Source organism: Indicator indicator, chromosome 29, assembly GCF_027791375.1.
Source record: "Indicator indicator isolate 239-I01 chromosome 29, UM_Iind_1.1, whole genome shotgun sequence".
Taxonomy (NCBI): Eukaryota; Metazoa; Chordata; class Aves; order Piciformes; family Indicatoridae; genus Indicator; species Indicator indicator.
In genome coordinates, this window is record NC_072038.1 from 3,947,742 (window position 1) to 3,972,447 (window position 24,706).

General features: G+C 53.0%; 2 protein-coding genes across 3 annotated transcripts in view; one reads left to right on the forward strand and one right to left on the reverse strand.

Annotated features, from left to right (window-relative positions):
• The window catches only part of TMEM94 (transmembrane protein 94), a 42,349-nt gene extending 28,386 nt beyond the window's left edge, over positions 1-13,963 (forward strand). Inside the window, exons 16-31 of one of the 2 annotated variants that reach the window (XM_054393805.1) lie at positions 665-767; positions 1,998-2,215; positions 3,469-3,650; positions 4,335-4,473; positions 5,066-5,181; positions 6,098-6,197; positions 7,654-7,762; positions 8,683-8,872; positions 9,418-9,495; positions 9,873-9,958; positions 10,516-10,597; positions 10,900-11,054; positions 11,424-11,518; positions 12,632-12,725; positions 12,844-13,014; positions 13,891-13,963. In XM_054393805.1, coding sequence (XP_054249780.1) covers positions 665-767; positions 1,998-2,215; positions 3,469-3,650; positions 4,335-4,473; positions 5,066-5,181; positions 6,098-6,197; positions 7,654-7,762; positions 8,683-8,872; positions 9,418-9,495; positions 9,873-9,958; positions 10,516-10,597; positions 10,900-11,054; positions 11,424-11,518; positions 12,632-12,725; positions 12,844-13,014; positions 13,891-13,963 — 1,991 coding nt within the window. The remainder of the gene's footprint in view (positions 1-664; positions 768-1,997; positions 2,216-3,468; positions 3,651-4,334; positions 4,474-5,065; positions 5,182-6,097; positions 6,198-7,653; positions 7,763-8,682; positions 8,873-9,417; positions 9,496-9,872; positions 9,959-10,515; positions 10,598-10,899; positions 11,055-11,423; positions 11,519-12,631; positions 12,726-12,843; positions 13,015-13,890) is intronic. The other variant, XM_054393806.1, reaches the window with a different exon arrangement.
• Positions 13,964-18,748: 4,785 nt separating this feature from the next.
• The window catches only part of CASKIN2 (CASK interacting protein 2), a 30,155-nt gene continuing 24,197 nt past the window's right edge, over positions 18,749-24,706 (reverse strand). The window contains 9 exon segments of the mRNA XM_054394034.1: positions 18,749-19,714; positions 19,964-20,301; positions 20,498-20,552; positions 20,554-22,792; positions 23,145-23,283; positions 23,502-23,603; positions 23,726-23,836; positions 24,051-24,145; positions 24,256-24,337. Of these exon segments, the coding sequence (XP_054250009.1) occupies positions 19,618-19,714; positions 19,964-20,301; positions 20,498-20,552; positions 20,554-22,792; positions 23,145-23,283; positions 23,502-23,603; positions 23,726-23,836; positions 24,051-24,145; positions 24,256-24,337 (3,258 nt within the window). The 3' untranslated portion in view covers positions 18,749-19,617.

The window sequence follows — 24,706 nt, forward strand, 5'->3', positions numbered from 1 at the left end:
AGTTGTAGTGGCCATTGATTTTCAGTTCTTTCCTGACCATAACATGAGTTTCTTTTTTAGAGTCTGTTACATTGAACTTTTGACCCATCCTGATTGAAGATGTTTTCGGGACACTCTGTGAAAGAGGCTGCTCTCTGTGGGTCACACTGCTAAGTTGTCTTCTGCTACTTGAGTGGAAAGGATTCAAGGATAGCTCTTGCCTTTTAGATCCCTGCCTGGTCTAAAATCGAATGCACTTTCCAGTGCAGGCAGACTTTGATCCCTGTATGCTTCATCACTGGTGTTTGTGCTCTTGTGAGAAGCAGCATGTAGGGATATCTTCTCTTCTGCTCTGTTGGATAAAGGAGGAAGGTATTACCCCCTTCTGTAGGAGCAGGATTGCTACACGGTGTCAGGGGAGAATAGGAGCTGACTCCATGGCTCATGTTTTATCACAGTCTTGTATGAACTCACAGTTAGCCAAATAGCAGCTGAATAGTTGTCATCCCCTCTTGAAAGCTCAGTTTCTTGATGGAAGCTAAAGACTTTCCCCAGAGGACAGGGGGTGTCTGAAGTGCACCAAAGCAGTTTGTGGGACACTTCCTTTTAACAAATGAAGGTGTGATAGCCCTTCCCCCAGGAGCCTGCATGTGTGATGCTGATTCATTGTTCTCCTCCACTTCAGGCACTGAGCAGATGTTTTCTCATGGGACAGCCGACATCATCCTTGAGGCCTGCACAGACTTTTGGGACGGTACTGACATCTACCCCCTCTCTGGCTCAGACAGGTGAGCATCTTGGTCATTTGGTGCAGTCAAGAGCTGCAGATAAATTGAAGAGAGAAACTGATTGCCCTTTGTTAAAATTCCCTTTACTAATGCTTATTAAGCTGTTTAATAGAAACTCCAAGTAGGTTATGAACATGAGCCATCTCTGCTTATAATTAATTGTTCTCATTATAGCAGTGTAATAGATTAGATAGCAATAAGCAATCTGTTGGACTAAGACTAAGCCACTTCTCACTGTATCTGTTAATGTATTAGCTTCTTGTAAGTGGACTCTGACTGTACTGTGCAGTGGGACCATGAATGATAATCAGGGCATTTGCTGGTGGCGGGGAATGTAATTTGTTTTTTTCAAAACAACTGCCTCGTCTTACATGAAACACAGAGTGATCAATTCTGCCTGCTGTTGACAGCTTCAAACCAGTCCACCTCGATGCATCACACCCTTTTGGTCCCTGCTGCAATATCTGACAGCGTTTTCATCTACAGGCTGAATTGCTGCTCCTGCTAGCAGAGCAGACCAGTCATGCTTGCTTTCATTGACTAGCAGCAGCACATTGTTCTTCTAAGTCTGCTTATCATCAGGTATAAGAAAGCTCCCACTGGCCCTTGCTGGAATATTTATCATCTTAGAAAGCCAATGAAAAATCCCGTGTATGGTCTAACTTTTGACCTTTATGAGTCAACAGAAATAAGGAACTTTACACTATTCCAATGATTGGATATTGACTAAGTGGAGACTTCTCAGACAGCTCCTCTGACCCATACTCTGAAAAGGGACAGGAGAAAGGTCTGTTACTAACTGCCAGATACTACTAGCAGAGTTGTCAGTTCCCTCCTTGGTGTTTATCTCCCTCCAGATAAATTCTCTCTGATGAATTAAGCTCCTGCTGTCGTGCAGTGAACTTCCTTGGAGTCATCTGGCAGCCATGGAGCACGTTATGTTACTAGGAGCATGCAAAGCAGTGCTGTGTTCATCCACTTGAGTCTGAGCAAACACAAACCGTCACACTGCCACTGTTGCAATATGTGACTTTGTTGCCCTGTAGTGCCTGCAGCTTAGAGAAAGCAGAAGCGCTAAGGAAAGGCTTTTTCAGGGTCTCTGACCACTCCTCATGGGGTGCATTGTTCCAAACAGGCAGCTGGTGATTCCTGCATTGAGCCACAGTGCACCTTGTCGGAAACGCGGCACTGTGCAGCTGACTTTGTCTGGGTTTTGTCTCTTCCACGTAGGAAGAAGGTGTTAGATTTCTACCAACGAGCCTGCCTCTCAGGATACTGTTCTGCCTTTGCCTACAAGCCAATGCATTGTGCCTTGTCCTCCCAGCTCAATGGCAAGTGCATAGAACTGGTGCAGGTCCCCGGGCAGAGTGCGATCTTCACTTGCTGTGATCTCCCCGGGACCACCCCCATCAAACAGAGCAGCCGGAGGAATAGCTGGAGCTCAGATGGTATGTGTCTTCTGGGCTGCCTATAATAAGATCTGCTGCTGGGCCAGCTGCTTGCTCTCTGATGTCTAGAGCTGTAAGAACGTTGTTATTCAGAGTAGCAGATGGAAATTGAGCACTAAGGGTTTCTGAAGTGGATGAGTTTCCAGAGGAAGTAATGATGAAGCAGCTGGTAGGTGTGTTTCTAGTTAAGTTGCTGAAGCTTGCAGTGAAATTCCTCTACTTGTGGGAAGTCCATTTGTTAAATCAGGCAACTGAGAGTCAGGGCTAGTGGGTATTTTAGGAGTTGGTTTTCTAGTTGTCTAATTTTATGGAAATCACATATGGTGGGTTTTTCAGAGGAGTTAAATGGGTGGTGGTATGCAACTGTTCTCCCTTGATGGATTTTGTTGCTGTGCTGAAGGAACTGATTCCCACTGGATGAATTTTACATCTCCTCCAGAACAGCAATGGAAACTGGGAAATAAGCACATACCATTACTTAACTCCAGGAGGCTCTTTTGGAAAACCAGTTTTAATCCCTTTCTGCCTTGGTCTCCCATTCTGAATAATGATGTTTCCTGCAGCTGGAATGCAGCTGTGGCTGGATGTTCTCAAAACACTTTTCAGTCCCACCTGTGGCAAGCTTTGCAATGGTGTGAAGTGTTTTGGAACTTTGTTCCTCAATGCTGCATCCAGCTCCCATTCACCACAGGCTCATCTGGTGATGGTGAAGGAGCCCTGACAAAGAGCCTTTGCAAGCCCTTTGCGAGTGTCTGCAGTGTCACTGGAAGGACCTTATCCAGTTCCTTTCCATCAGCCCCTCCTGCTCTGACCCCACTCTGCCTCAGCTAGACTTGCCATGTTGTTTATGCACAGTGTGATGTGTTTAAAATGGACATGTGAACATCATGCAGCACACATCCTTTCCCTCCCTGCCCTGGTTCCTTCTGACGGATCCCTGTTTTCTCTTTTGTCTTTTTCCTTTCCATGCTCCCTGTTTCACACCCGTGTTCTTGGTCACATACATGGGGATGTCCTGAAACCGCGTCTGTGATTGGGTATGCTGGGCCAAATGGATCTCTTTTTATCTTCCTGGATATTCCTGGATGTTCCTTTGTTATCTTTTTATCCTCCTCTGTACCTGCATGGTTCTGTGTTACCTGGGTCCTGTGTCCTTGGGTGTTCTCTTGGTGGCCTCTCCCACCATGTGTACTTCGATGCACATGTGGCCCCTTGCGTCTCAACGTGATTGCGTGTTGTTTGCATGCCTGAAGAAGGGATTGGGGAAGTGATGGAGAAGGAAGACTGTATCCAGGCTCTGAGTGGACAGATCTTCATGGGAATGGTCTCATCTCAGTACCAGGCCCGCCTCGACATCGTGCGCCTCATTGATGGATTGGTCAATGCCTGCATCCGCTTTGTCTACTTCTCCCTGGAAGATGAGCTCAAAAGCAAGGTAAGCTCTTGGCTGAAGGCCCTGAACTTGCATGCCCCCTGCTTGTCTGACTGGAGAGTTAGCCCCAGTGCCACCTAAGGTTAAGCTGATCTAGCTAGCTGATGGGTCCAGAAGGTTCCTGCATTCCAATCTAGCATTGGACTGCAACAGTCTGGCCTGGACAGCAACACTTGAAGTCTTTATCTGCTCACCTATTACAAGAAAGATCTGGACATGGTAGAATGTGTCCCAAGAAGGGCCATGAGAATGATCAGAGGGCTGGAGCACCTCTCCTATGGAGACAGACTGAGAGATTTGGGGCTGTTCAGTCTGGAGAGGAGGTGGCTCCAAGGGGACCTTATTGTGGCCTTTCAGTATCTTAAGGGGGCTACAAGAAAGCTGGGGAGGGACTTCTTAGGGTGTCAGGGAGTGAGAGGACTAGGGGCAACGGAGCAAAACCAGAAGTGGGTAAATTCAGATTGGATGTTAGGAAGAAATTCTTCCCCATGAGGCTGGTGAGACACTGGAACAGGTTGCCCAGGGAGGTGGTGGAAGCCTCATCCCTGGAGGTTTGAAAGGCCAGGCTGGATGTGGCTGTGAGCAACCTGATCTAGTGAGAGGTGTCCCTGCCTATGGCAGGGGGGTTGGAACTGGAAAATCCTTGAGCTCCCTTCCAACCCTAACAATTCTGTGATTCACCTACAGGTGTTTGCTGAGAAGATGGGTCTTGAGACAGGCTGGAATTGCCACATCTCTTTAACACCTAATGGTGATGTGCCTGGCTCTGAGATCCCCCCCTCCAGCCCCAGCCACGCTGGCTCTCTGCACGATGACCTACATCAGGGTGAGAGAACTGCCCCTAAGCCACTTTGAATGCCACCCATTCATAGGTTCCTGTGTCCTCACCAGATAGCTGATCCTTCAGAGCTTTGAGCACATAACTGGATGTGCCTGAGGGGTGTGTGTGAGCCTTACACTTCCAACCTTCCTACCCAGGCAGTGCCACAGTTACCAGCAACAAACATCCTTGTGTGTGTCAGCTGCCAGGATTTTACAGCTGCTCAATGGTGCCTTGTTTCTTGCTGGGGCCCTGGTTAAGCTACTGAGGGCCTCTTACCTGTGCACTGCTCTTTGTTCTTACTTCAGGTGGGATTTCTTTACTCTTCTGCCCCTAGAAGAAGAAAGAGCAGGACAGATAAACTATCATGTCTCAAAAGAACAGCAGCTAGGTTCATGTATCCACCTCAGAGCAGATTAGTCATCTAAAAATACTGCATTTTAGATGACTGAGTGGGATCTAAGTGTTGCTAACCCAAAAAATCAGGCCTCACATTTCCTGGCTTCTGCAGTGCCACATGAATATACCATGTGGGTGGCACAGGGGTTGGCAGAGGCAGGTTTGTGCTTATTGTTTATGCTGCTTCTCTCTGCTGCAGTTTCTCGAGATGATGTGGAGGGGCTTCTGCTGATGGAAGAGGAAGGGCACTCGGATCTCATCAGCTTTCAGCCAACAGACAGTGATATCCCCAGCTTCCTGGAGGACTGTAACAGGGTGAGGCTCCCTGTCCCTACCCACGTCATGCTATGGTCAGCAGCATCACCTCATTATTCCCAGAGGGAATTCCTCTTTGAAGCAGATTGGTTGACTGGTTTGCACTGGGACTCCTAATATCCCTCACCTTCTTCCAGTGTGGTAGCTAGAGCCTGGGAAGTTTAGGATTCTCTCAGCTGATCATTTAGCTGACCAGGTCTGTTCTTTGGAGTTTAGGAATGGAGGTGACCACACATGGGGTATCCCTGAGAGCTGCATCCCTGTACATCTAGGTCCCCTTCCCATGTGCTGAACAGGGAGTGGGAACTTCCCCACCTTCCATGCAGACAGAAGAAACTTTGTCTCTCCTCCAGCTGTGTGCCATGTCTGATGCTGCCCAGCAGTCAGAGTGCAGGGTAAGCTCTTCCTGCCTCATCAAGAACTCAGACAGGCTCAGCAGAGTTATAGGAAGATTAAAAAAGAAAAAAAAAAAGTCTTAGGCCTGGTTTTAGAAAGCAAGAGCCCTTCCCTTGCTCCGTTGTTGTGTTGATGTGGCTGCAATTGAAATAGATCTGGTTGCTGGGAGACAGCACATAGTCTCTAACCAGATTCTCCACACAGGTAAAAGGTCTTTAGAAATCCTTGAGCACAGGTTTATCCTACTGACCTTACCTTGATCATACTGCCCTTAAAAACCCTGAGGACAAGACACAGCCAGCTTGGTGTATCTCTGTACAACTTCAGCAGTGTATCAGTGCAGAACTTTTTACAGTGGCTTGGGAAAGCCAGCTTCTGTCTGCAGGGACATCAATTTGTATCTGATCTTGAAGTTGCATAATTCTGGGAATCATCATTCTCATTTCAGCAGTTCTCTCTGAAGTCCCTCTCCCTTACACACACACAGTTCCCTGCTTAGTCTCTCTTTTCTCTTTTTCAGGCCAAACTTCCCCGGGGGATTCACCAGGTGAGACCTCACCTGCAGAACATAGACAATGTGCCTTTGCTGGTGCCCCTCTTCACAGACTGCACCCCAGAGAGTAAGTGGCAGAGAGCCCAGGTCTGTCCTGCTACTGCCCATGAATACCTTCCCCATCCATTTGCTCTGGCTCACCTGGGTGTAGAGATGGTTGAAGGGAAGGGATATAGCCCAGAAACAGAGAAGGGCATTTTGGTATTGATGACCCTCTGATGCTGCCTGTGGGAAGCCAGGTGTTAACTTCATGTTAATGCAGCTGTTTCCTAGCTACAGAACTGGGCTAAGAACCACTCCTCTGAATTTGCATTCGTAAGAGACACAAAAGCAAACATCCAAAATGCTGCTGCCTTCTATTAAATAAGCATTATCAGCATGCTGGGAGACTTTGATCTCTGCTCACTGCCTTATATAACTTGGAAATCTCTTCCCAGATGAATTTTCCTCTGGCAGTTGCTGTTAACACCTTCTGCTGCTGCTTTGCAGAGCTTTTGATTGCAGGCACCAGGAAGGACAACGTTTCTTCATCTCTCTGAGAGATGTTATTTTAGCTAAGAAAGGGGCTGAGTGCTCAGCTGGCCAATACTTGTCCAGCCTAGAGTAGAAGTGCTAAGCATCCTTATGATTTAGGTACCTCTGGGGACAGTTTCCAGAGTTCCAGTGAGAACCAGTTACAGCCCAGTCTGCCTAAAGAGTGAGTGCCCAGTAGATTTCCTCTCTTTGGCAGAAGTTCCCCACTTCACCTGGCTTTTCCCTGTGCTGTATATCTGAGGGCAGCATTTAGATTAGTTGTTTACACAGGAATCAGCAGAGGGTGGCTTTGGGTTGTGTTGTTTTGTTTTTTCCTGGAGCACTCTAGAATATTCATGCAGACAGAGAGCACTGTGCACTGAGCTACAGAAGGAAAATCAGATCAAACAGGAGCTTTGATTTAGAGGCCCTGGGAAGGTGCTGATAAAAAGATTGATGAAGGCTAGAGGTAGTGGTGGGAGTGCAGGAGCAGGGGCTGGCTCAGAGTGTGAGCTAAGTGCAGCACTGCTTTTGGAGTGGTTTGATACATTCCCTCTGTTCCTTTAGATCTGGAATGGTGGTGATGCACTGCTAGCAGAACTCCAAATTGTGTAGTTAGTTGAGGTTTGAATTATGTAGGTTTCTTTGATTTCTGCTGGTTTCTAACAAGACTGTTGGATGCTGGATCTGTGTTGTATATCCAGGCTATTCCTGCAAGTCTGGTCCAAAAGAGATGTGCTGGAGATGCAGATCTCTGGACCACAGTTCTGTGAAGCCAGCTCAGTTCCTGCAGGAGGCAGGTACACAGGGCACTTGGACTGCAATTAATTACCTGCCTAATTGTGCACTTCCACTTTAGATCTCACTGTAGATGGCTGACGAACATCATGTGGGGCAATTGTAAAAGATCAGACTGTTTGTTATCCAGCCTGGAAAGGGTGTGTGAAGCACTGCAGCTTTGTGTGCATAATGAGATAAGCAAATGTGTTTCTTCTTCTGTCCCTTGGCAGCCATGTGTGAGATGATCAAGATCATGCAGGAGTATGGGGAGGTGACCTGCTGCCTGGGAAGCTCTGCCAACCTGCGGAACAGCTGCCTCTTCCTGCAGAGTGACATCAGGTGGGGCAGGAGCCAGGCTCCTCCAGCTGCCTTTGCCTTCAGCTTAGTGAGTGCTCAGCCATGGGATTGTGCAGGGGGCTGCTCACAATTGTTCTGTCTGTTATTAGCAGTGTTTGTCACCTGAAGGGAGATTTAGGGTGGCACTGGGTGGGATCACTGCTTAGATCCTGTGACACACAGGGATGTTTCTCTTCATCATAGAAAGTTAGGGTTTGGAAGGGACCTTGAAAGATCGTCCAGTCCAACCCCCCTGCCAGAGCAGGATCACCCAGGGCAGGTCACACAGGAATGCATCCAGGCAGGTTTTGAATGTCTCCAGAGATGGAGGCTCCACAACTCTCTAGCCTGTTCCAGTGTTTTGTCACTCTCACAGTGACAAAAGAAGTTTTTCCTCATGTTCATATGGAACGTCCTCTACTGCCCTTTGTCCTGTCATTGGGCATCACAGAGCAGAGCCTGGCTCTGTCCTCCTGACACTGCCCTTCATGTCTTTATGAACACGAATGAGGTCACCCCTCAGGCTCCTCTGCTCCAAGCTAGAGACCCAGCTCCCTCAGCTTTTCCTCACAAGGGAAATGTTCCACTCCCTTAATCCATCTTTGCAAGGGAAGTGTTGCCCTTGCATGCTGAACCGTTGTGCACCTACTGGCATTCCAGATGCTTCTCATGGAGTGAAAGAGTGGAAATGGCCCTCTGGATCAGACAGTTTGTTGACCTTGAGCCACAAACCCAAATATGTTCATGATTTCTCTGGGAATAATTGAAAGTCTAGGGAGATTGACCCTAAATTCATGTCACAGCTCAGGACTTTTCTACCAGCAAGGCAGATAGAGGTGGTATGGCACAGCAGAGCATGACTTTACAAACTGGACTGCAGTGAGCTGAGGATTTCTGCTAATGCTCCTGTGTTGTCCTTGCAGTATAGCACTGGACCCACTCTACCCATCTCGCTGCTCCTGGGAGACTTTTGGCTATGCCACTAGCACCACCCTGACTCAAGCCTCTGATGAGCTAACCCCACTGCAGCTCTCAGGGCAGCTCAACAGCCTGCCTTGCTCCATGTCCTTCCGCCAAGAAGAGAGTACCAGCATCATCAGGCTCATAGAGCAGGTGAGTCAGAACTACTGACCTACTGCTCACTGGTGCTCCCCCCTCTGCCTGCAGCTCACACAGAGCAAGGCCAGGAGCTCTCCTGTGAGCATTCTTAGCTGCCCACAGTAAACTGCCAGCATTAGCTTTGCTCCTGTCTCCTGTCCTTTGTTCAGGAGGCACAACAGAGATACTCTTCCAGCCTGGCCCTTCTGGTGTAGGGGATAGTTTGGGAATGGTGCCTTGTGGCAACAGAACATGGATAATGTTCAGCTGGATAAGGATAAGCCTGCAGAGATCCCTGCTAAACTGCAGTGCTGGGGAGGAGAGTTACCCCAGGAAAGTCAGGAGGTTTAAACCAACTTACCCCTTGGCTAAATTCTGCCTTTCCTTCTCAACTTCTAGGCAGGAGCCCTTCCCCTTTTGCTTACAATGTCCCCCCAGATCCTCCTCCCTCCTACTTCCCCTGCAGGCCACATGTTCTGCCCCTGCCTGACAATAATTGCTCTTGGCTCATAGCTGCTCCCATCACAGAGAGGGCTCTGAGGATTTGTGCTTCCTTCCAGGCTAGGCATGCAACGTACGGGATCCGCAAGTGTTTCCTCTTCCTGCTGCAGTGCCAGCTGACCTTGGTTGTCATTCAGGTGAGTCCTGGCCTGGCTGGGGACAGCATTTAGCTCAGAGGACAGGAGTGCTAGCATGGGTATGTGTGGCTGCAGTGGGGCAGCCTTGTGGGAGAGGAAGGTGGCCTTCAATCAAGTTTACACAGCATGTTTGGAGAAATTACAGACAGAGGCTGTGGGATCTCAGCCCACATTGCCCCTTCTCCCTGGCCTTCTTACAGGGATTTCTCTTCAAACCCTTTTTCCCCTGAAGAAAGGCAACCCCAGCAGCCCTAGAACACATGAAGAGCCCAGTTACCAGAGCTCATACCAGTGTTTTGGGGGAGGACAGTGGCGTCCTGGGTAACAAGACTGTCCTAGCACTGCTGACACTTTTCACTCTGGATTGTTATGTCTAGTTCCTCTCCTGCCTGGTGCAGCTGCCTCCCATCCTCAGCACTACAGACATTGTGTGGCTCTCCTGCTTCTGCTACCCACTGCTCAGGTGAGTCTGCCACACAGGGTGGAATCTCCTGCCTCCCACCCATGGGGTGCACAGACCAGTCCCCAGATGTCATGTGTCCATGTTAAAAGAAAGCTGACCTCACCCACAGCGTGCTAAGAAGGCTTCAAGGAGTATTCCAGGCACCTGCTTTGACAAGGTGCTTGGAAACACAGATAGGAGGATGTGTGTACTGCTGAGTTAGCCCTGCCTGCTCCTAGACAGCAGTGGTTTTCTGGCTTCAACCTCCAGCTGAAAGTCATCTTCTAGTCCTGATACTGTTCCACTGGCTGGAGTGTGGTGGAGACCCTAGGATGTCAGGCAGAGGCCAGGGTACCATGGGTGGTTTTTCTTCCCATCACACATTTGGAAGTCACCTCTCTCTATGTCTGCACCTGCCATGAGTGACACCTTTTGCAACATAAGGCAGTGGCCAGATAAATGCCAATACTCCAGGTAGTCTGAGGAGGTTATTTAGGTGTAAATGTTAGACACAGACAAAACCCCAATAGCTCTGGTGTCTGAACTTGTTACCAAGAGACTAACTTACCTTCCTCCAGCATCTCGCTCCTGGGCAAGCCTCCCCACAGCTCCATCATGACCATGGCAACAGGAAAAAACTTGACTTCCATTCCCAAGAAGGTAGGTGCCCCCCACCAGATTAAAATTGTTCACACATTTTTCTCTTCTGCTTTGTCCCAGTGGGGATGTGGCCCTGTGCCTTCCCAGCTCGCTCGGTGCATCGATCCATGGCATGACTCATGCTATCCAAAAGCCTGGCACGGACAGGGAGGGAATCCCTTAGTGTCAGCATGCCCACAGGGCAGCATCTCATTTGTCCTACAGCTTGTCTTTTGCAGCCACTGATTCCTTGATGGTTCATGCAGAGGAGACTGGGCCAGTGACACGCCCACGTCATCCTCCTGCCTCTCCCTGCTTCACAGACTCAGCACTACTTCCTGTTCTGCTTCCTGCTGAAATTCAGCCTGACCATCTGCTCCTGCCTCATCTGCTTTGGCTTCACACTGCACGAGTCCTGCAGAGAGGTGAACACCACCAGCCTCAACCTCACAGCCTGCTCCTCCATCATGCTGCACAGGTGAGGAACTGAGCCTGGCACGCCTCCCCACACCCTGCAGGACCTGTTGCCCTTGCCCTCCCCAGGTAACACTGATTCCTCCCTAACAAGGTTCAGACTCCATGATGCAGCTCTAATGGTTGTTCAGAGGGCTGGGTGACAGTTGCATCTTTGCTCACTGTTGTTGCCTGGTACCAGCACAGCCTGACTCCAAGCTCACATTTAATTCTCTCAGCTATCAGAGGAGGACATAGTTTTGATTGGAAGAGACCTGTAAGATCCTCAAGTCCAATCATTAACCCATCACTGCCAAGACATAGCCCTGGTAGGAGCAGCTGAGGCTGTAAGTCCCCACTGTTGACTTCTTTCATGTGTCCTCTCATTTACCAGCAATGCTGATGGTGCTCCTGACTGGTTTGGGACATTTTCCAATGCTCTTCTTGTAGCCCAGAAGCTCACAGCTGGCCTGATTGTTTTACACACAGGTAAGTCCCTGTTCCTAGACTGCCATTCTGGGAGAAAATGTACATCCTTTGCCTCTTTGCCCCCCACACAAACTCCCTGGTAGAAACAGACACTGCAGTGGCCTCTCATCAGGCATGAAGCCCCTTGTCTTACTGAACATTGCCCTAACAGATTAAGGACATCACCTTCAGAGCTGATTCTGCTTCCTACCAGCCCAGTGAAGTGCTGGTCCTTTCCAGTCTCACCAGAGGAGCAGTGTCCCACTTTGTTTTCTTGCAAACCAGCTAGCAGCATCCTGCAGCTCTCCAAAAATACTCCCTGCCTCAAAAGCCCTTATATGCCTGCTGCCCTTTCATGAAGCACCCCACTTCCTTCCTCCACACAGCACTGGTGCAGCTGTGGCTGTGCTGGAGCTGGAGGCCTTTTTAAAGCCTCTGGAGGGGTGGCTTAACCTTCATCACCTGCACACCACTGCCTGGCAAAGTAGGTCCACCTGCTCTCTGACACCCTTAAAGGGTCTCTGCTCCCTTTCCACCCTGTCATGTGGTGCTGTGCCTTGGTGCCAGGCAGAGCATTGCACCTGGGGTGTGCAGGGTGTCCAGGTGAGCAGTAGCTCTTCCCAGTTAGAGAGGCAGCACTGCTTTGGAAAGATGTGGTGTGCATTACTGGTTTCTGTCCTTCAGACAACTGAGGCAGAGCTCTGCCTGGCAGGTGGGAAATGCTGTTTTGACCAAAAGCTGAGTAAATGCTCCATCCTCTCAGACAGCTCCGGGTCTCTAAGTGTTTCTCTGGGCTGGAGCTTTCCACTGGCTCAGGCCTGCAGTGACCCTGCACTCTGCCCCTGCTCCCTAGTTCTGATCCTTTGCCTGATCTCTTTTAGTATGCTAGACTGCAAACCAGCACACTGCCACAGTGAGTAATCCTGGCAGTGCCAGCACTGCATCCCCTCACTCTGCACATCTGGGCTCCTGGAATTGCTGTGGGGAGCCTGGTCTGAAAGGACCTTGAAGGAGAGGCTAGTTTCAGGGACATAAACCTCACATCCCTGTGGAGTAAGAGCTCTTGGTGTGTGTTGTAAAGTGTGGTATCTGTGTGTGATGCTGAGCAATTCCCTCTCCCACCTCTCCCTGCAGTGTTCATATCCATCACCCACGTCCACCGCACCAAGCCGCTCTGGAAGAAGAGTCCTCTCTCCAACCGGTGGTGGACACTCACTGTGGCTGTTGTGTGAGTAGCCCCAGGCCCTGAGGAGGCTCTCCAGTATGCTGGAGAGGAAGGAGGAGCTGCAGATCCTGGGAAGCTTGTTAGCTCTGCTGAGATTTGCTGTGTCTGTTTCTGATGTTAGATTGCTAGGACAAGTGGCACAGACGGTGCTGGACCTGAAGCTCTGGGAAAACCTCAGTTCGTCACTGACCTTTAACCACGTTTCCATCTCCCCAGTCTCATGGCTCCTGGGTTTTCTTTCCTTGGTCCTTGTGGTTATCATCAATGAGATTGTCAAGCTACATGAGATCAGGTATGGGTGTAGCAGGGAAGATCCTAGAATGGTTTGGGTTAGAAGGGACCTTAAAGATGGGAGGTAGTTCCAACGCCCCTGCCATGGGCAGGGACACTTTCCACTAGACCAGATTGCTTGAAGGGCTGGAACCTCACTGCAGCCTGGCCTTGAGCTGCAGAAAAATGATGGGAACAGGGTGGGGAATAAAAAGGAAAAGATGACTGCATTGTGTAAATCACCTGGCTGTTGTTCATGTTCCACTTCTAGGGGAGGAAAGAGGGTCAGGGAAGGGCAATGGCAGTGATTTGGAGCAGGAAGGGAGACCACAATTTCCTTATCTCAAACCAATGAGAGGGAGACAGCCAAGGTCCATGAAATGCTCAGTATGGAACTGGAGAGGGCTGTTCTCCCCCTCTGCTCCCATGAGGACAGAGGCATTGAGTCACAGCAGAGGAAATACATCCTCACAGTGCCTGTGCTGTGGGACTGGAGCTCAGGGGAAGCAGCCAAAGCCAGGAGTAGCAGCAGGCAGTGACTGGCTGTGCTTCCTAGCCTGGGGAGCAGAGCTAACCAGCAGTGCTTCAGGAAATGGGTGGTGAGGACAAGCAGCAGGGAGTGCAGGGAACTCTGATGGGGACAGAGCTGCTTGTGCCTTCATGGGAAGGATTTGTGGACATTTCTCTGCTGTGTTTGGTGGCCCTGGAGATGGGACTTGGCAGAATGGGGTAGGATTGAGACCATAGATTGCTCTCCAGCTTTGATTCCTCAAGGCCCCAGGCCAGGGGCTTCCCTGCTCTTGGGGCTGTGCAGCTCAGGAATTGCAGTGGGGCAGCAGTGCTGCTTACCTTTTACCTCTCCACATGCTCACTCTCTTCTTTCTTCTGCCTTCCCTAGGGTCCGGGTCCGTTACCAAAAGAGGCAGAAGTTGCAGTTTGAAACGAAGCTGGGGATGAATTCACCATTTTAAAGACTCCCAGCTCGAGTTCCCTGGGGCCAGGGCCACACAGCCACATCCTGCACTGGGAGAGTGATTGCACCAAAGGCTCTCAGGGGGTTTTCCCTCACACATGCCAACCAGCCAGCCTCCTTGCCAACTACTTTAGCACCTTCCAGGGGCCCCCAGGCAGGGCACTACTGTCAGGATGCCCCAGCAGGTATGCAGCCCCTCCCTAGCCTGCTAGGGTAGGTTCAGGGGGGCTTGCAAGCTCTGGTGGCTGTCTAGGCTGCTCTGACTTTATTTATTACTAGAGGTTTCTGTTAGTATCAAGGTGAAGCTGAAATGAAGTGACTCCTTCCCTCTGTGTGAGCAGTTGGGTTTCCTGGACCTGGCAGGAGAACCTGGGGCCAGCAGGGGGGACAGAGAGCTGCTGCAGCAAGAGATCTCTATTGAAACCCAGTTTGTTTTTCCATCTCAGCCTGCTCTCCTGGCTGATGTGTGTGTGCATGCCTGTGCCTGCCCTCACCCACTTCCCTGTCCCTGTGTCTTGGGGCAAAGCAGCCACCTCTTGCAGTGTCAGAAGTGCTGGGTGCCAGGTGAGGCCTGGAGCTCACATTCTCAAGAGGACACTGGGAGGGGTCTCTGGCAGGGTACTGGAGGAGCTCTGTGGTGGCCAGGCTGTGCCAGGCCTGCCCTCTAGCGTTGCTGCTGTAGCCATGTGCCAGCTGCTGAGTGCTGCAAGAGAGGAGATCGAGACAGGGCCTGCAGGAAAGCTGTCTGTCTGACCCTGGTGAGCTGGTGCAGAGGGAAGGAGGAGGGCAGCTCTGCCTGTCTGCAGGGAGTCAGCATGGCTCAGCTTCCACCAGCCCTGTTGAACCAGCTCTTACCTGCTTTGACAGCCCTCAGAGAGGTTTACAGCTGTCCTCAGTTCTGTGATTTCTGTTGCCCTTCTGCTTCAGCCAGCATCTGCTTGAGGGGGGAACCATAGCTAGGGATGAAACCTGAGCCCTGCCTGTCCTGCTGCGGAAGGAATTGTCTCTAACAGAGAGCTGGTGAATGGCTCCTTTCCCAGTCCTGGGCTTGTGCTGCATCCAGCAGGAGCTCTCCAAGGAACAGGGAAGCCCTCTCATTGAGTCTTTCTGTGATAGTGTTTGGAAGTCTCTCCTTTCCATGCTGCTGCCCTCACATCTGTTCCCTGGTTTTCTGGAGGTCTCCATTTGCCTTGGGGAATCCTTCCCCTGAGGGCTGCCACAAACCATGATTTGCCCCAATGTGGCACACATGCTCTTGAGCTCTGAGCAGACCCCAGCTGTACTGGGAACACTGGTGCTATTGTGGGCTGACAGTCCAGGACCACACAGGCTTGGCTACCAGAATGTCCCTTCTTGGTCCTAAAAGCTGGCTAGAGCTGGTAAATGCTGGCACTGGTTTTGCTCCTGCTATTCACACTACAGGGTATGGCTGTTCATTCCCCTTTGGTTCCCGACAGGCACTGGTGGCTGCTGGCCCTTCCCTAGCAGGCAGAGAGCTGGCTGGGACCCCCAAGCTCTGCCCTGCTGCCCCACCTTGTCTTCCTCACATTTCAGCATGACCAGAGAGCATGCACATTGCTGCCTGTCTCCAAGCAATACCCTTCTGAAGGAGACCAAGCAGGGGTACAGCCAAGCCTCTGTGCTCTGGGGCCAGACAGGGGCACCTGGGCCTGGTCAGAGGCCTAAACCTGGTTCCTGCAGCTGGACAGGGGATGTTTAGGCTCCATGCTGCTGTGGGATAGGGAGCTAGCAGCTCACTGGGGAAGAACTTGGGGCAGCTCTGCATTGCAGCAGCACCAGGCCCCTCCTGCCCCCCCTTTGCCAGCAAGGCTGAACTTTGCCTTCTCTCCTAAGGGGCCTGCAAAGCTGCATCTGCCTCAGTCTCACTTGGTTCACTAAATGCCAGCTGCAGGTCTGTCACCCCAGCACCTGAGAGTTCAGCTGAATGCCAGGTGCAGCATGGCCTCCTCTGTGGCCAAACTGAGTTGGAGCCAGGGGCAGCACCAAGCTGCTCCCTGCTGTTCCTACAGCACAGCTTCTCCCCCCCACACCTCAGCTCTTGGCCTATGCCACTAATAATTGTAGGTGAGAAAAAGCAGCAAACAGGGCTTCCTCCTGGCCACTCCTTCCTCTAGAGGAGGCACCTCTAAGGTGTTTTCTGGGTGATGAGAGATATTTATCTTCCTGCACCCTCCTCCTGCTAGACTTGGAGGGAGCTGAGGCATAGGAATGGAGCCTTGTGGATGGTCTTGCCAGTGCCACCCTTCTCTTGGCCATTGAGGTGTCCAAGGATCTGGGTGCACAGCTTCAGAAAGACATTTCCTACATCAAGATGTTTTTAAATGGTGTATATTTTATATTAAAATTTTTGGGATGTATGTTAAAAAAAAAAAAGCAGACTTGGTTTGTATTAAAACTTGGACATTGCATAAAAAGCAAAGCAAACTCCAGCCCCACACTCAGCCAAGGTATAAAGAACAGTAAAGGGTTGGCTTGGAGAGTGGTGAAGGGGTGGGGGTGGGGGGGTAGTTTGCAGCCAGCTAAAGGAGGAGGGAAAAGCTGTGACTGTTCATGTCATAGGGCCTGAATTACCTGCCTCAGCCATGGCAGGGACACAGCTCAAGAGCTTAATGCCCCTCTGACCCACTCCTGCCACTTTTTCCCCACCTCAGGCTCAGCTTTGGGCAACTCTGTCCAGCTCTGAGGGCCTCTTCTCATGGAATAAGAGCTTGCTTACCTCGTGGGCTGCTGGGTCCCAGGCACTGCTTCAGTGGTGGCTGCTGGCATGGTTCGAAGCTCTCCTGGATGAAAGGTCTGGGGCAAGCTGGAACGCACTGCAGAAAAGCAGCATGGGGAGAGGAGGAGGCCTGGGCTGCTGCTTCTGAGCAAAGCAGGACCTGGTGTCACTGTGGCTGCACGGACACCCCAGAGGGTGGCTGGCAGAGGTAGCTGAGGCTTCAGATGTGCCCAAGGCTGGGCAGCAGGGCAGTGGGAGGTGGTGTTGGTCCTCGGTGCTCTCACCACACGTTACTGCCTGGTTGGTGGGACTCAAAGTCCACATGAACCTCGCTGGAGGTGACAGCAGGACTCTTACCAGGGCAGATTGTCTGAGGAAACCCAGACCTTAAGCACTTGAGGAGCAGGCTAAGGCTGATCCTCGATGAACTTCAGAGTAGGAGCCAAGCTTGTGAGATCTGACACGAAGGACACAACGGAGCAAAAACTATCAAAAGGGTAAAATATGCCCCACAGTTTAATAGAATTTAGTCTCTATGGATGTTAGTGGTAAACAAAACACATGATTAACACAACCAGAGCAGATGGTTTAAAAATCTGTTGTCAGTCTGGTGATTACACAGGGGCTATTTTTTCCCCTCACTGTCTTGCTGCACGGAGCAGGTGCAGCTGGGGTCAGTTATTCCCAGTTGCAGTGTACACATAACTTACACACACCATACAGTAGCTTCAAAATAGAGATCTAGAGCTTAAAAAATAGGCATTCTTCTGCAAAAATCCCAGGTTTCAATTCCCTTATTGACAACGAGAGCAGCCTGGTGCTGCCCTCAGGTGGCTCAGACAGTGACAGCTCCACCACAGTGTCCTCCCTGACCCCCAGAGTACAGGACTTGCAGTTCTGGTTAGTAAATATATAATAAACCACATTTAAAATATATACATTGGCCTTTAAAAACAAAACAAAACAAACAAACCCAAACATTTACAGTTTATCCACATTGAAAAAAAACAAACCAACCAAACCAAAACTGGGCTCGACCCAGGTTGAGTCACAAGAGTAAAAATCAGCTTTAAAAGGTTTCTGCAAACCTTTTGATAAAGTGCCACTGGTTGTAGCTATCTGAGAACAGTGGGGCCCAGGACTTGACTGTCACATATGGTCCCTTCAGCACACTCACTGTGATAGAAGTCAGAGCAACCAACCAGTCAGGACAGAAGTGTCTTAACTGCCTCAAACTGACCTCAGCTCCTAGCCAACAATATGATTTCGTTCTTTTTCAGGGCTTTTATGTCTTTGGCCAGGCTGGCACCTCCAGCCCACCCAGCACCGGCAAGTGGAGACCCTCAGGAAGGTCCTGCTGGCAGGGGCTGCTCCCCTTCCCTGCAGAGGGGATGAGGGGCTGCAGACAGTTCTAGTTCAGGTGCAAACTCCCAGAAGGCTGGGAAGCTACTGCCCCTTCAGCCACCTCCCTTCCTGGTTCAGTTTTATGTCGGATTTTTTTTTAAAACAAGGAACATGTGGAATTTTCCCCCCACCCCTTTGTTTGGGATTTTTGGTAGGAAACAGCCCTTCAGTTACAATCTTGGGTTGCCTTCTGGCGCTCCGATGCTTTCATTTGCTTGGCATGCTGAGCGCAGGCCAAGTTTGGGGCTCTTGGACATATTTAGCCATGCACCACTAACCAGATCCTGCTGGAGAAATCTGTCTCCCAGCTATGCAGCCGCTTGGATGAGAGGAGCCACGGCTGCTGCTCCCCGGGGGCTGTGACCACAGCCTGCCCACGGGGGCGGGAGCTGCTGCCCAGCCTGGCTCAGCCAGAGCATGCAGGGTCACCGCTCCCCCTGGGCTCACCGCTCCCCGCTGGGCGCTGCGCTGCCAGGAAGCCTCTCGTGGAGTCCCAAACGCTGCTACTGTTCAACCGCTTCTGCCAGCAGCTCCCCGCAAGGCAGGGGGAGTGGGAAAAGGGATGTTTTCTCCCCCAAAAAAAGGGATTGGGGAGGGGAAAAAAAAAAAAAAAAACCACAAAAAAAAAATGGTGGGGGAAAAAAAAAAAAGCACTAAGCACGGTGCTTCTTCAGCCTGGAAGCGCTGGTGTGCCTAGGCTTGGTGTCGGCAGAGGGCAGTCAGCAGTTAGCAGCACGATCCAGCTGGACTGGCACAAACACACAGGCCTTCAGTGCTGCCATCACCATCCTCGTGGCTCCTGGGAAGGGGCAGGTAGACTCCCATGTCCAGCAGGTCCATAGCAGAGCATCTGCTGCTTTGCAGACTGTGCCAGCCCTGTCTCAAGGGCTTTGTGGGTCCCACCGGAGGGATTTGGATCCACTTGGATTACACGCTGCCTGACGCTGATGCGTTCGGAAAAGCAACAAATAAAGCAGAAAGGTTCCTTCTCGCCCTGCAAGCTGCCAATTTGTGACAGGCCCTGTCTTCTGTTAGCTGCTGTCAGGCCTTGCCGGGGCTGGGATCTGCTCAGTAAATAGCCAGCTCAGTGGCGGCTGCCCAGGGAGGTCTCTCCTTTGACACATTGTTGGCAGGGGATAAATAATAGGAGGCAGGACTGCGCTGGGGAAGAGAAAGGTCCCTTGTGGAGGCTCCTCGGCTCTGTGCAGGGGAGCGAGGGCTTCTCCATGGCCTCCAGGACCACATGTGCAGCCTCTCTGGGCTCTCGTCCTGATGCCAGTCTGGTGGGAAATGCCTGACCCCTCGGGAAGCAACCCATGCTGGCACATATGAGACAGAGCCAGGGGTGGGCACCAAGGGGCAGCTGCGTTCCCAGCCGCAGTGCAAAGTGAGGGGAGGGAGGTGGCTGGAGAGACCTGGAGGCACCGCTCAGTGCCGGATCCACACTCCCCCTGTCACGAGGGACACTGGCGGAGCAGCTGGACACGGGGAGGGGAAGAAGGGAGCAAGCCTCAGTCCAGCATTGCGTCCAGCTGGTCAGCCAGGTCGTCGAACATGTTGCTGATGTCCTCCAGGATGTTCTTGGCGGAGTGCATGGCCCCGGGGTGGCTGGGGAGGAAAGGCAGAGGGTCAAAACACTACCCAAAAGCTTGAGGTGCTGCTGGGGTAGGATTGGCCAGCCTGGTTCTGACTGTCCTGGTGGTAGCCAGAGCTCAGCATGCAGCCAGACTGGAGAATGTGCGAGCTGCTGGTGGCATGTGCCAGTGCACAGCCCTTCACTGCCCTCACTGGGGCCTTCCCACTTCTGCCCTGAGGGACGCAGCCCCAGCGTCACCCTTACCCCAAGCACTGCCTCACCTCTCTGCATCCTCTACTGTGATCTTCTTCTCGGCCACCTGCAGTGTAGTGGCCAGGGTGGAGTTGCTCTGCTCCAACCGCTGCTGGGCCAGGGTGGGCCCTGGGGCAGCTGCCAAAGGCTTCACCGACACCTTGCTGCCTGCCTCCAGTGTCAGGGAGCTGGGACCAGCCAGGGACCCAATCACATCTGGCACCAACTCGGTGGCTGCCCAGGGAGCAACAGTGTGGCGGGAGGGCTGCAGGACTTGCTGGTAGATGGTCTTGGGCCCAGAGAAGACTAGCTTGGTGGATGCCACAGAGGTGTGCTTGGCAGGGACATCTGCAAAGGAAAGGCACTCCTTAGATTGGATATTAGAAAAAGTTTCTTCACAGAGAGAGTTGTCAAGCCCTGGGCCAGGCTGCCCAGGGCAGTGGTGAAGTCCCCATCCTTGGAGGGGTTTCAAAGCTGTGTAAAGCGGTGCTGAGTGACACGGCTTAGCAGTGCTGGGTTAATGGTTGGACCTGATGATCTTAAAGGTCTTTTCCAACCAAAACGATTCTCTGATTCCGTGACTAATGGCAGGTGGTGGCACACATCCTCCTCACCTCCCATACCAACATGGGGGAGAGCCTTTGGCCCCACCAGTGCCTGAGAGGCAACCCCACAAACCCACATACCTGGAGCAGGCGTCCTCACCACGGTGGTGCCGAGCAGCTCTGTGGGGCTGGGGGCTTTGCTGGGGCTTGGTGCCTTCTTGATCCCCTTCTCCAACGACAAGATGCTTTTCTCTATCTCGGCGATCCTGAACTCCACACTGTCATCATCAAAGGCATCCCCAGCCAGCTCGGGCCGGGGGGCTGGTGCGGGTGCGGTGGGGCCCGCGATGCTCACGGCCTGGGACTGGGCATACTGGGGCACAGGGCTGGGCACCGCCTCCGCCTGCCCTGCCATGCTGAATGCCTTCAGCACCGCCTGCAGCGGCTCTCGCTCCCTGAAGCGGGGTCTGCGCTTCACCGTGTCTGACTCAGTGAGGTTAAACTCCAGCACGGGAGGCTCCTTGGTGGCAGTGGGTGCCACTGGCTCCTTCCCTGTGGAGCAGGGGGGCTCCACTGGCTGGGAGCTGGGCTCTGTGTCCGGCGTGGCCGTATCGGTTTTGGGGTGCCCAGTGGGCTTTGGCCGCTGCTTGATAGTTAAGTTGCCTTCCTCTGCAAAGGGGATGCACTCGCTAGAGCTGTTCTGGGAGGATGAGGAGGAGACCCCTGGCTTGGCCTCCTCCTCCGTGTCCGAGCAGGCATCCTCCCTCCCGCCCTGCGTGGCCACTTCTGTCATGGGAGCGCTGGGCTCGCTCACTGTCCGCCTCCGTGGCTTGCTGCTCTCGAAGGGATCCCTGCTGGCATCAGAAAGCGTGGTGCTGCTGCTGCTGTCGCCACCATCATAGGACTGTTTGTCCATGCCTGCTCTGGGGACACAGTCCTGAACCAAGTGCAGTGGTTTTGGAGCCAGAAGGGGCTTGGGTGGACTTGCTCCCGGTGACCCCTCCAGCGCAGCTGCCAGGCTCTTCACTGTCCTGCTGTGGCCATTGTCACCAGGGCTGGCACCTGCATCAGCCACATCCTGGGGAGCTGTGGGCTGCCGCTCGGGGTCGGGGGGCTGCTCACTGTCTGCCTCTGCAGCGAGGGCACTGGAGACGGAGCTGAGGCGCTTGGGAGGCGGCGGTGGAGGGCCCTTGCGCTTGGCCCGGATGGCGAAGGACTGGCTGCGGGTCACCTTGGCATCCGTCTGCAGACAGGTCCGTGGCATCTGGCTGCGGCCTGGTCGCCTTGTCAGTGTGGCATAGGAGCCCAGGGTGCTGGTGGGCACCCCCTCCTCCTCCTCGTGCTCCCCGTCTGACAGTGCATAGCGGTTCAGGCTGTGCGAACGCTTCTTGTGCTTGAAGCCTTCACCCCCACTGTGCTGCTCCCCAGCCTGCCAGGTGCCGGGGGCCACCCCTGCTGTGGGTGACGTGGCTGGTGGCTCTGCAGGGCCACACTGGCTGTGCAGGTAGGAGAAGGCTTTCTGGGCTGATGTCTGCAGGCTGCTCTTTTGTCCAGGGGAGACGGAGGAGTATGGGTGTGCCAGGGTCTTGGGCTGCTCTGCTCCCAGCACAGAGGGGACCGTTGGGGATTTCAAGGACACATGTGGGTACATGAAGACATTTGGGGCTGTCACTTTGCTGGGGGTCTGGGGAGGACTACAGGGGGTGACTGCTGGTGTCCCAGCACCTTTCTGAGCCACCGGCCAGGTGTATTGATCTGTGCCTTCAGGCAGGTTCCTCTCCTTGAGAGGGCTGCCCCCACCGTTGGCAAAGCCATTCAGGCCCTCAGGGGAGAAGACCTTCCCATAGGGCTCTGGACTGGGCCTCCCCGGCAGGCTGGCTGGACTCTCCTTGCTGCGGGGCACTGCACAGGACTGCCCACTGCTGCTGCTGCTCTCCCCACTGCCCAGACTCTCCTGTGAGGGGCTGGAGAGGTGCCTGGACAGCACATTGTCCTGTGAGTGCCCCGAGCCCCGCGACCGCACCCCGATGCTCTCCTGGCTCCGTGACATCCCCTGGCTGCTCTTGATGCTGAGTGTCTCGTGGCAGCTGTTGGACATGGCTGTCTGGAGCTCGTAGCTGAGCTCACTGTCCTGGAAGGTTGTCATTTTGGGGGTGTGTGGGGACTGGCACTCCCCGTTCTCCAGCGACTCGATGGTGACAATGTCCAGGGCTCCGGGGACTTTGCGTCTCGCCAGAGTTGCTTCTGCTTGGTTGAGGCTTTTGCGGAGGTCTCTGAGCTTCTTAACGGCCAACATGATCTTCTTCTGGTGGCCTGCAGGAAGGTTGCAACAGGAAAAGGCTGTTAGGTTGGCTCTGGCCCCCCAGGCCTTTGTTTCCTGGCCAAGAAGAGTCATGATCACGTCACCAACCAGGGCAAAGGCCTTCAGGTGATCTAAACTCAGCCTATGGGAGAAGGCAAACTACGGCCAGTGTCCACCTGGCCCAGCCCAGCTCCAGCCTGCCAAGGGAAGTCCTTGAAACAGCCCAAAGGACAGCCATGAACCGCCCTCTCCAGGTGCTGAGGACACATGTGCACCTCCCAGCTTGAGAGAGAATGGGGTGCGGGGACCTGGGTGGGAAACTTGGCTGTCCTGAGCCACTCCAGCACAGTGGCAGGGACTCACCAAGCTTGTTGATGCCAATCTCCTGCAGATCCTCCCAGGTCAGGTCCGTCACAATGGTGATGGAGTCGTAGCCGTTGTTCACCAGCTTTTTGTGGTACTGGGGCAACCCAATGGCACTGAGCCAGTCCATCAGGTCAGCCTGCAAAGTGCACAGAGATGCTGCCATGAGCAGCAAGACATGGGCAGCACCTTCACCCATCCCTTCCCTGCCTTTGGCCAGGAGACTGTGTCAGCACAGGCCACTGCAGAACGTATTCACCTACAGACCCTGCTACTGGCCTTCCTGGGGTGACAGTTCTGGGAAACGACCTTGGGAAAGTAGGGTGCTGGACCCAAGCCCCAGTGCCAGGGACTCACCGGGATGTAGTTGGGCAGCCACTCGGAGATGCTGAGCTGCCCAATCTCAGTGGAGATCTTTTTCCTGTGGCCCGGCTTGGTCACACCGATGGCTGTCAGATCCTAATGCAAACAGTGGGGCTGTGGTCAGCAGTGGCACAGCAGGGCACGGGGCAGTGGGGACCTGCTGCCAGCAGCTCAGGGGGTGCTGGATGCTGGCCAGGGTGGAGAAGGATCTGCCTCACCTCTGGGGTCATGCGGCTGATGGTGGGCACGTCATAACCAGCATTGAGGAAGTTGGCAGTGTACGACTCCAGCTGGAACTCACTCAGCCAGTTGTAAATGGCTTCTGCGTCCTGGGGAGAGGACAGGACACAGAGCAGTCCATGAGGGTGGCTGCAGGGGCTGGAAGGACCTGGCTATAGCAGTCAAGATGACAGGATCTTCTTGGGAAGCACCCATCTGTCCCCAGTACCCTCAAAACCCGGTCCCCTCTGACTCCAGTGTGGTGTGAGCTGGGCTGAGAGCCCCAGATGTGACCCTCTGACCCAGCACCCAGGTGCCCATTACCTTCCCCTCCAGGAGCTGCTCAGGCCGCAAGAACTGTTGGGAGAAGACCCTGTCTCCAGGGGGGCAGCTGCCTGGGGTCTGGTGGCTCTGTGGCCCTAGCACAGAGGAGAGAAGAACTGTCACAAGGGCATGTGAGCAGTGTGACACCCCCAGGACAGAGGAGACAGCTGTCCTGAAGGCCCCATTGGGCTGGGACATCCCTCACCTGCTGTGGAGGTCACCTGCCCATTGCGTGGCTCTGATCCCAAATGCTGTTGCTGGAGGTCATCACCAGTGGAGGGCAGTGGCTGGGTGAGAGAAGAAGTGAGTGGAGAAGGGACCCCCCCCCCTCCAGAGACAAGCTCTGTCACACCCCAGGAGCAGAGCCAGGGTCCCTGTACTGGGCTGCTGCAAACAGCTGGCCCCTCCTGATCTGGGCAGGATTTGGCCCAGGGCCATTTTTCTCCTCTCAGATTACACAGGACCATGGTGGAGATGCTGTGTGGTACCAGCCACAGCCCTCAGCTCCACTGGAAAAGGCCAACTGTGGTGTGGGGGAACAATGAGAATCCCCCCAGGAGCAGGACTCCCTAATGAGTCCTGGCAGCAAATGGGTGTTTGGTGGAAGACGCAGAGCTCCTTCACTAGGAGGTGTAGTGTGGGGACAGGGGAGGTGC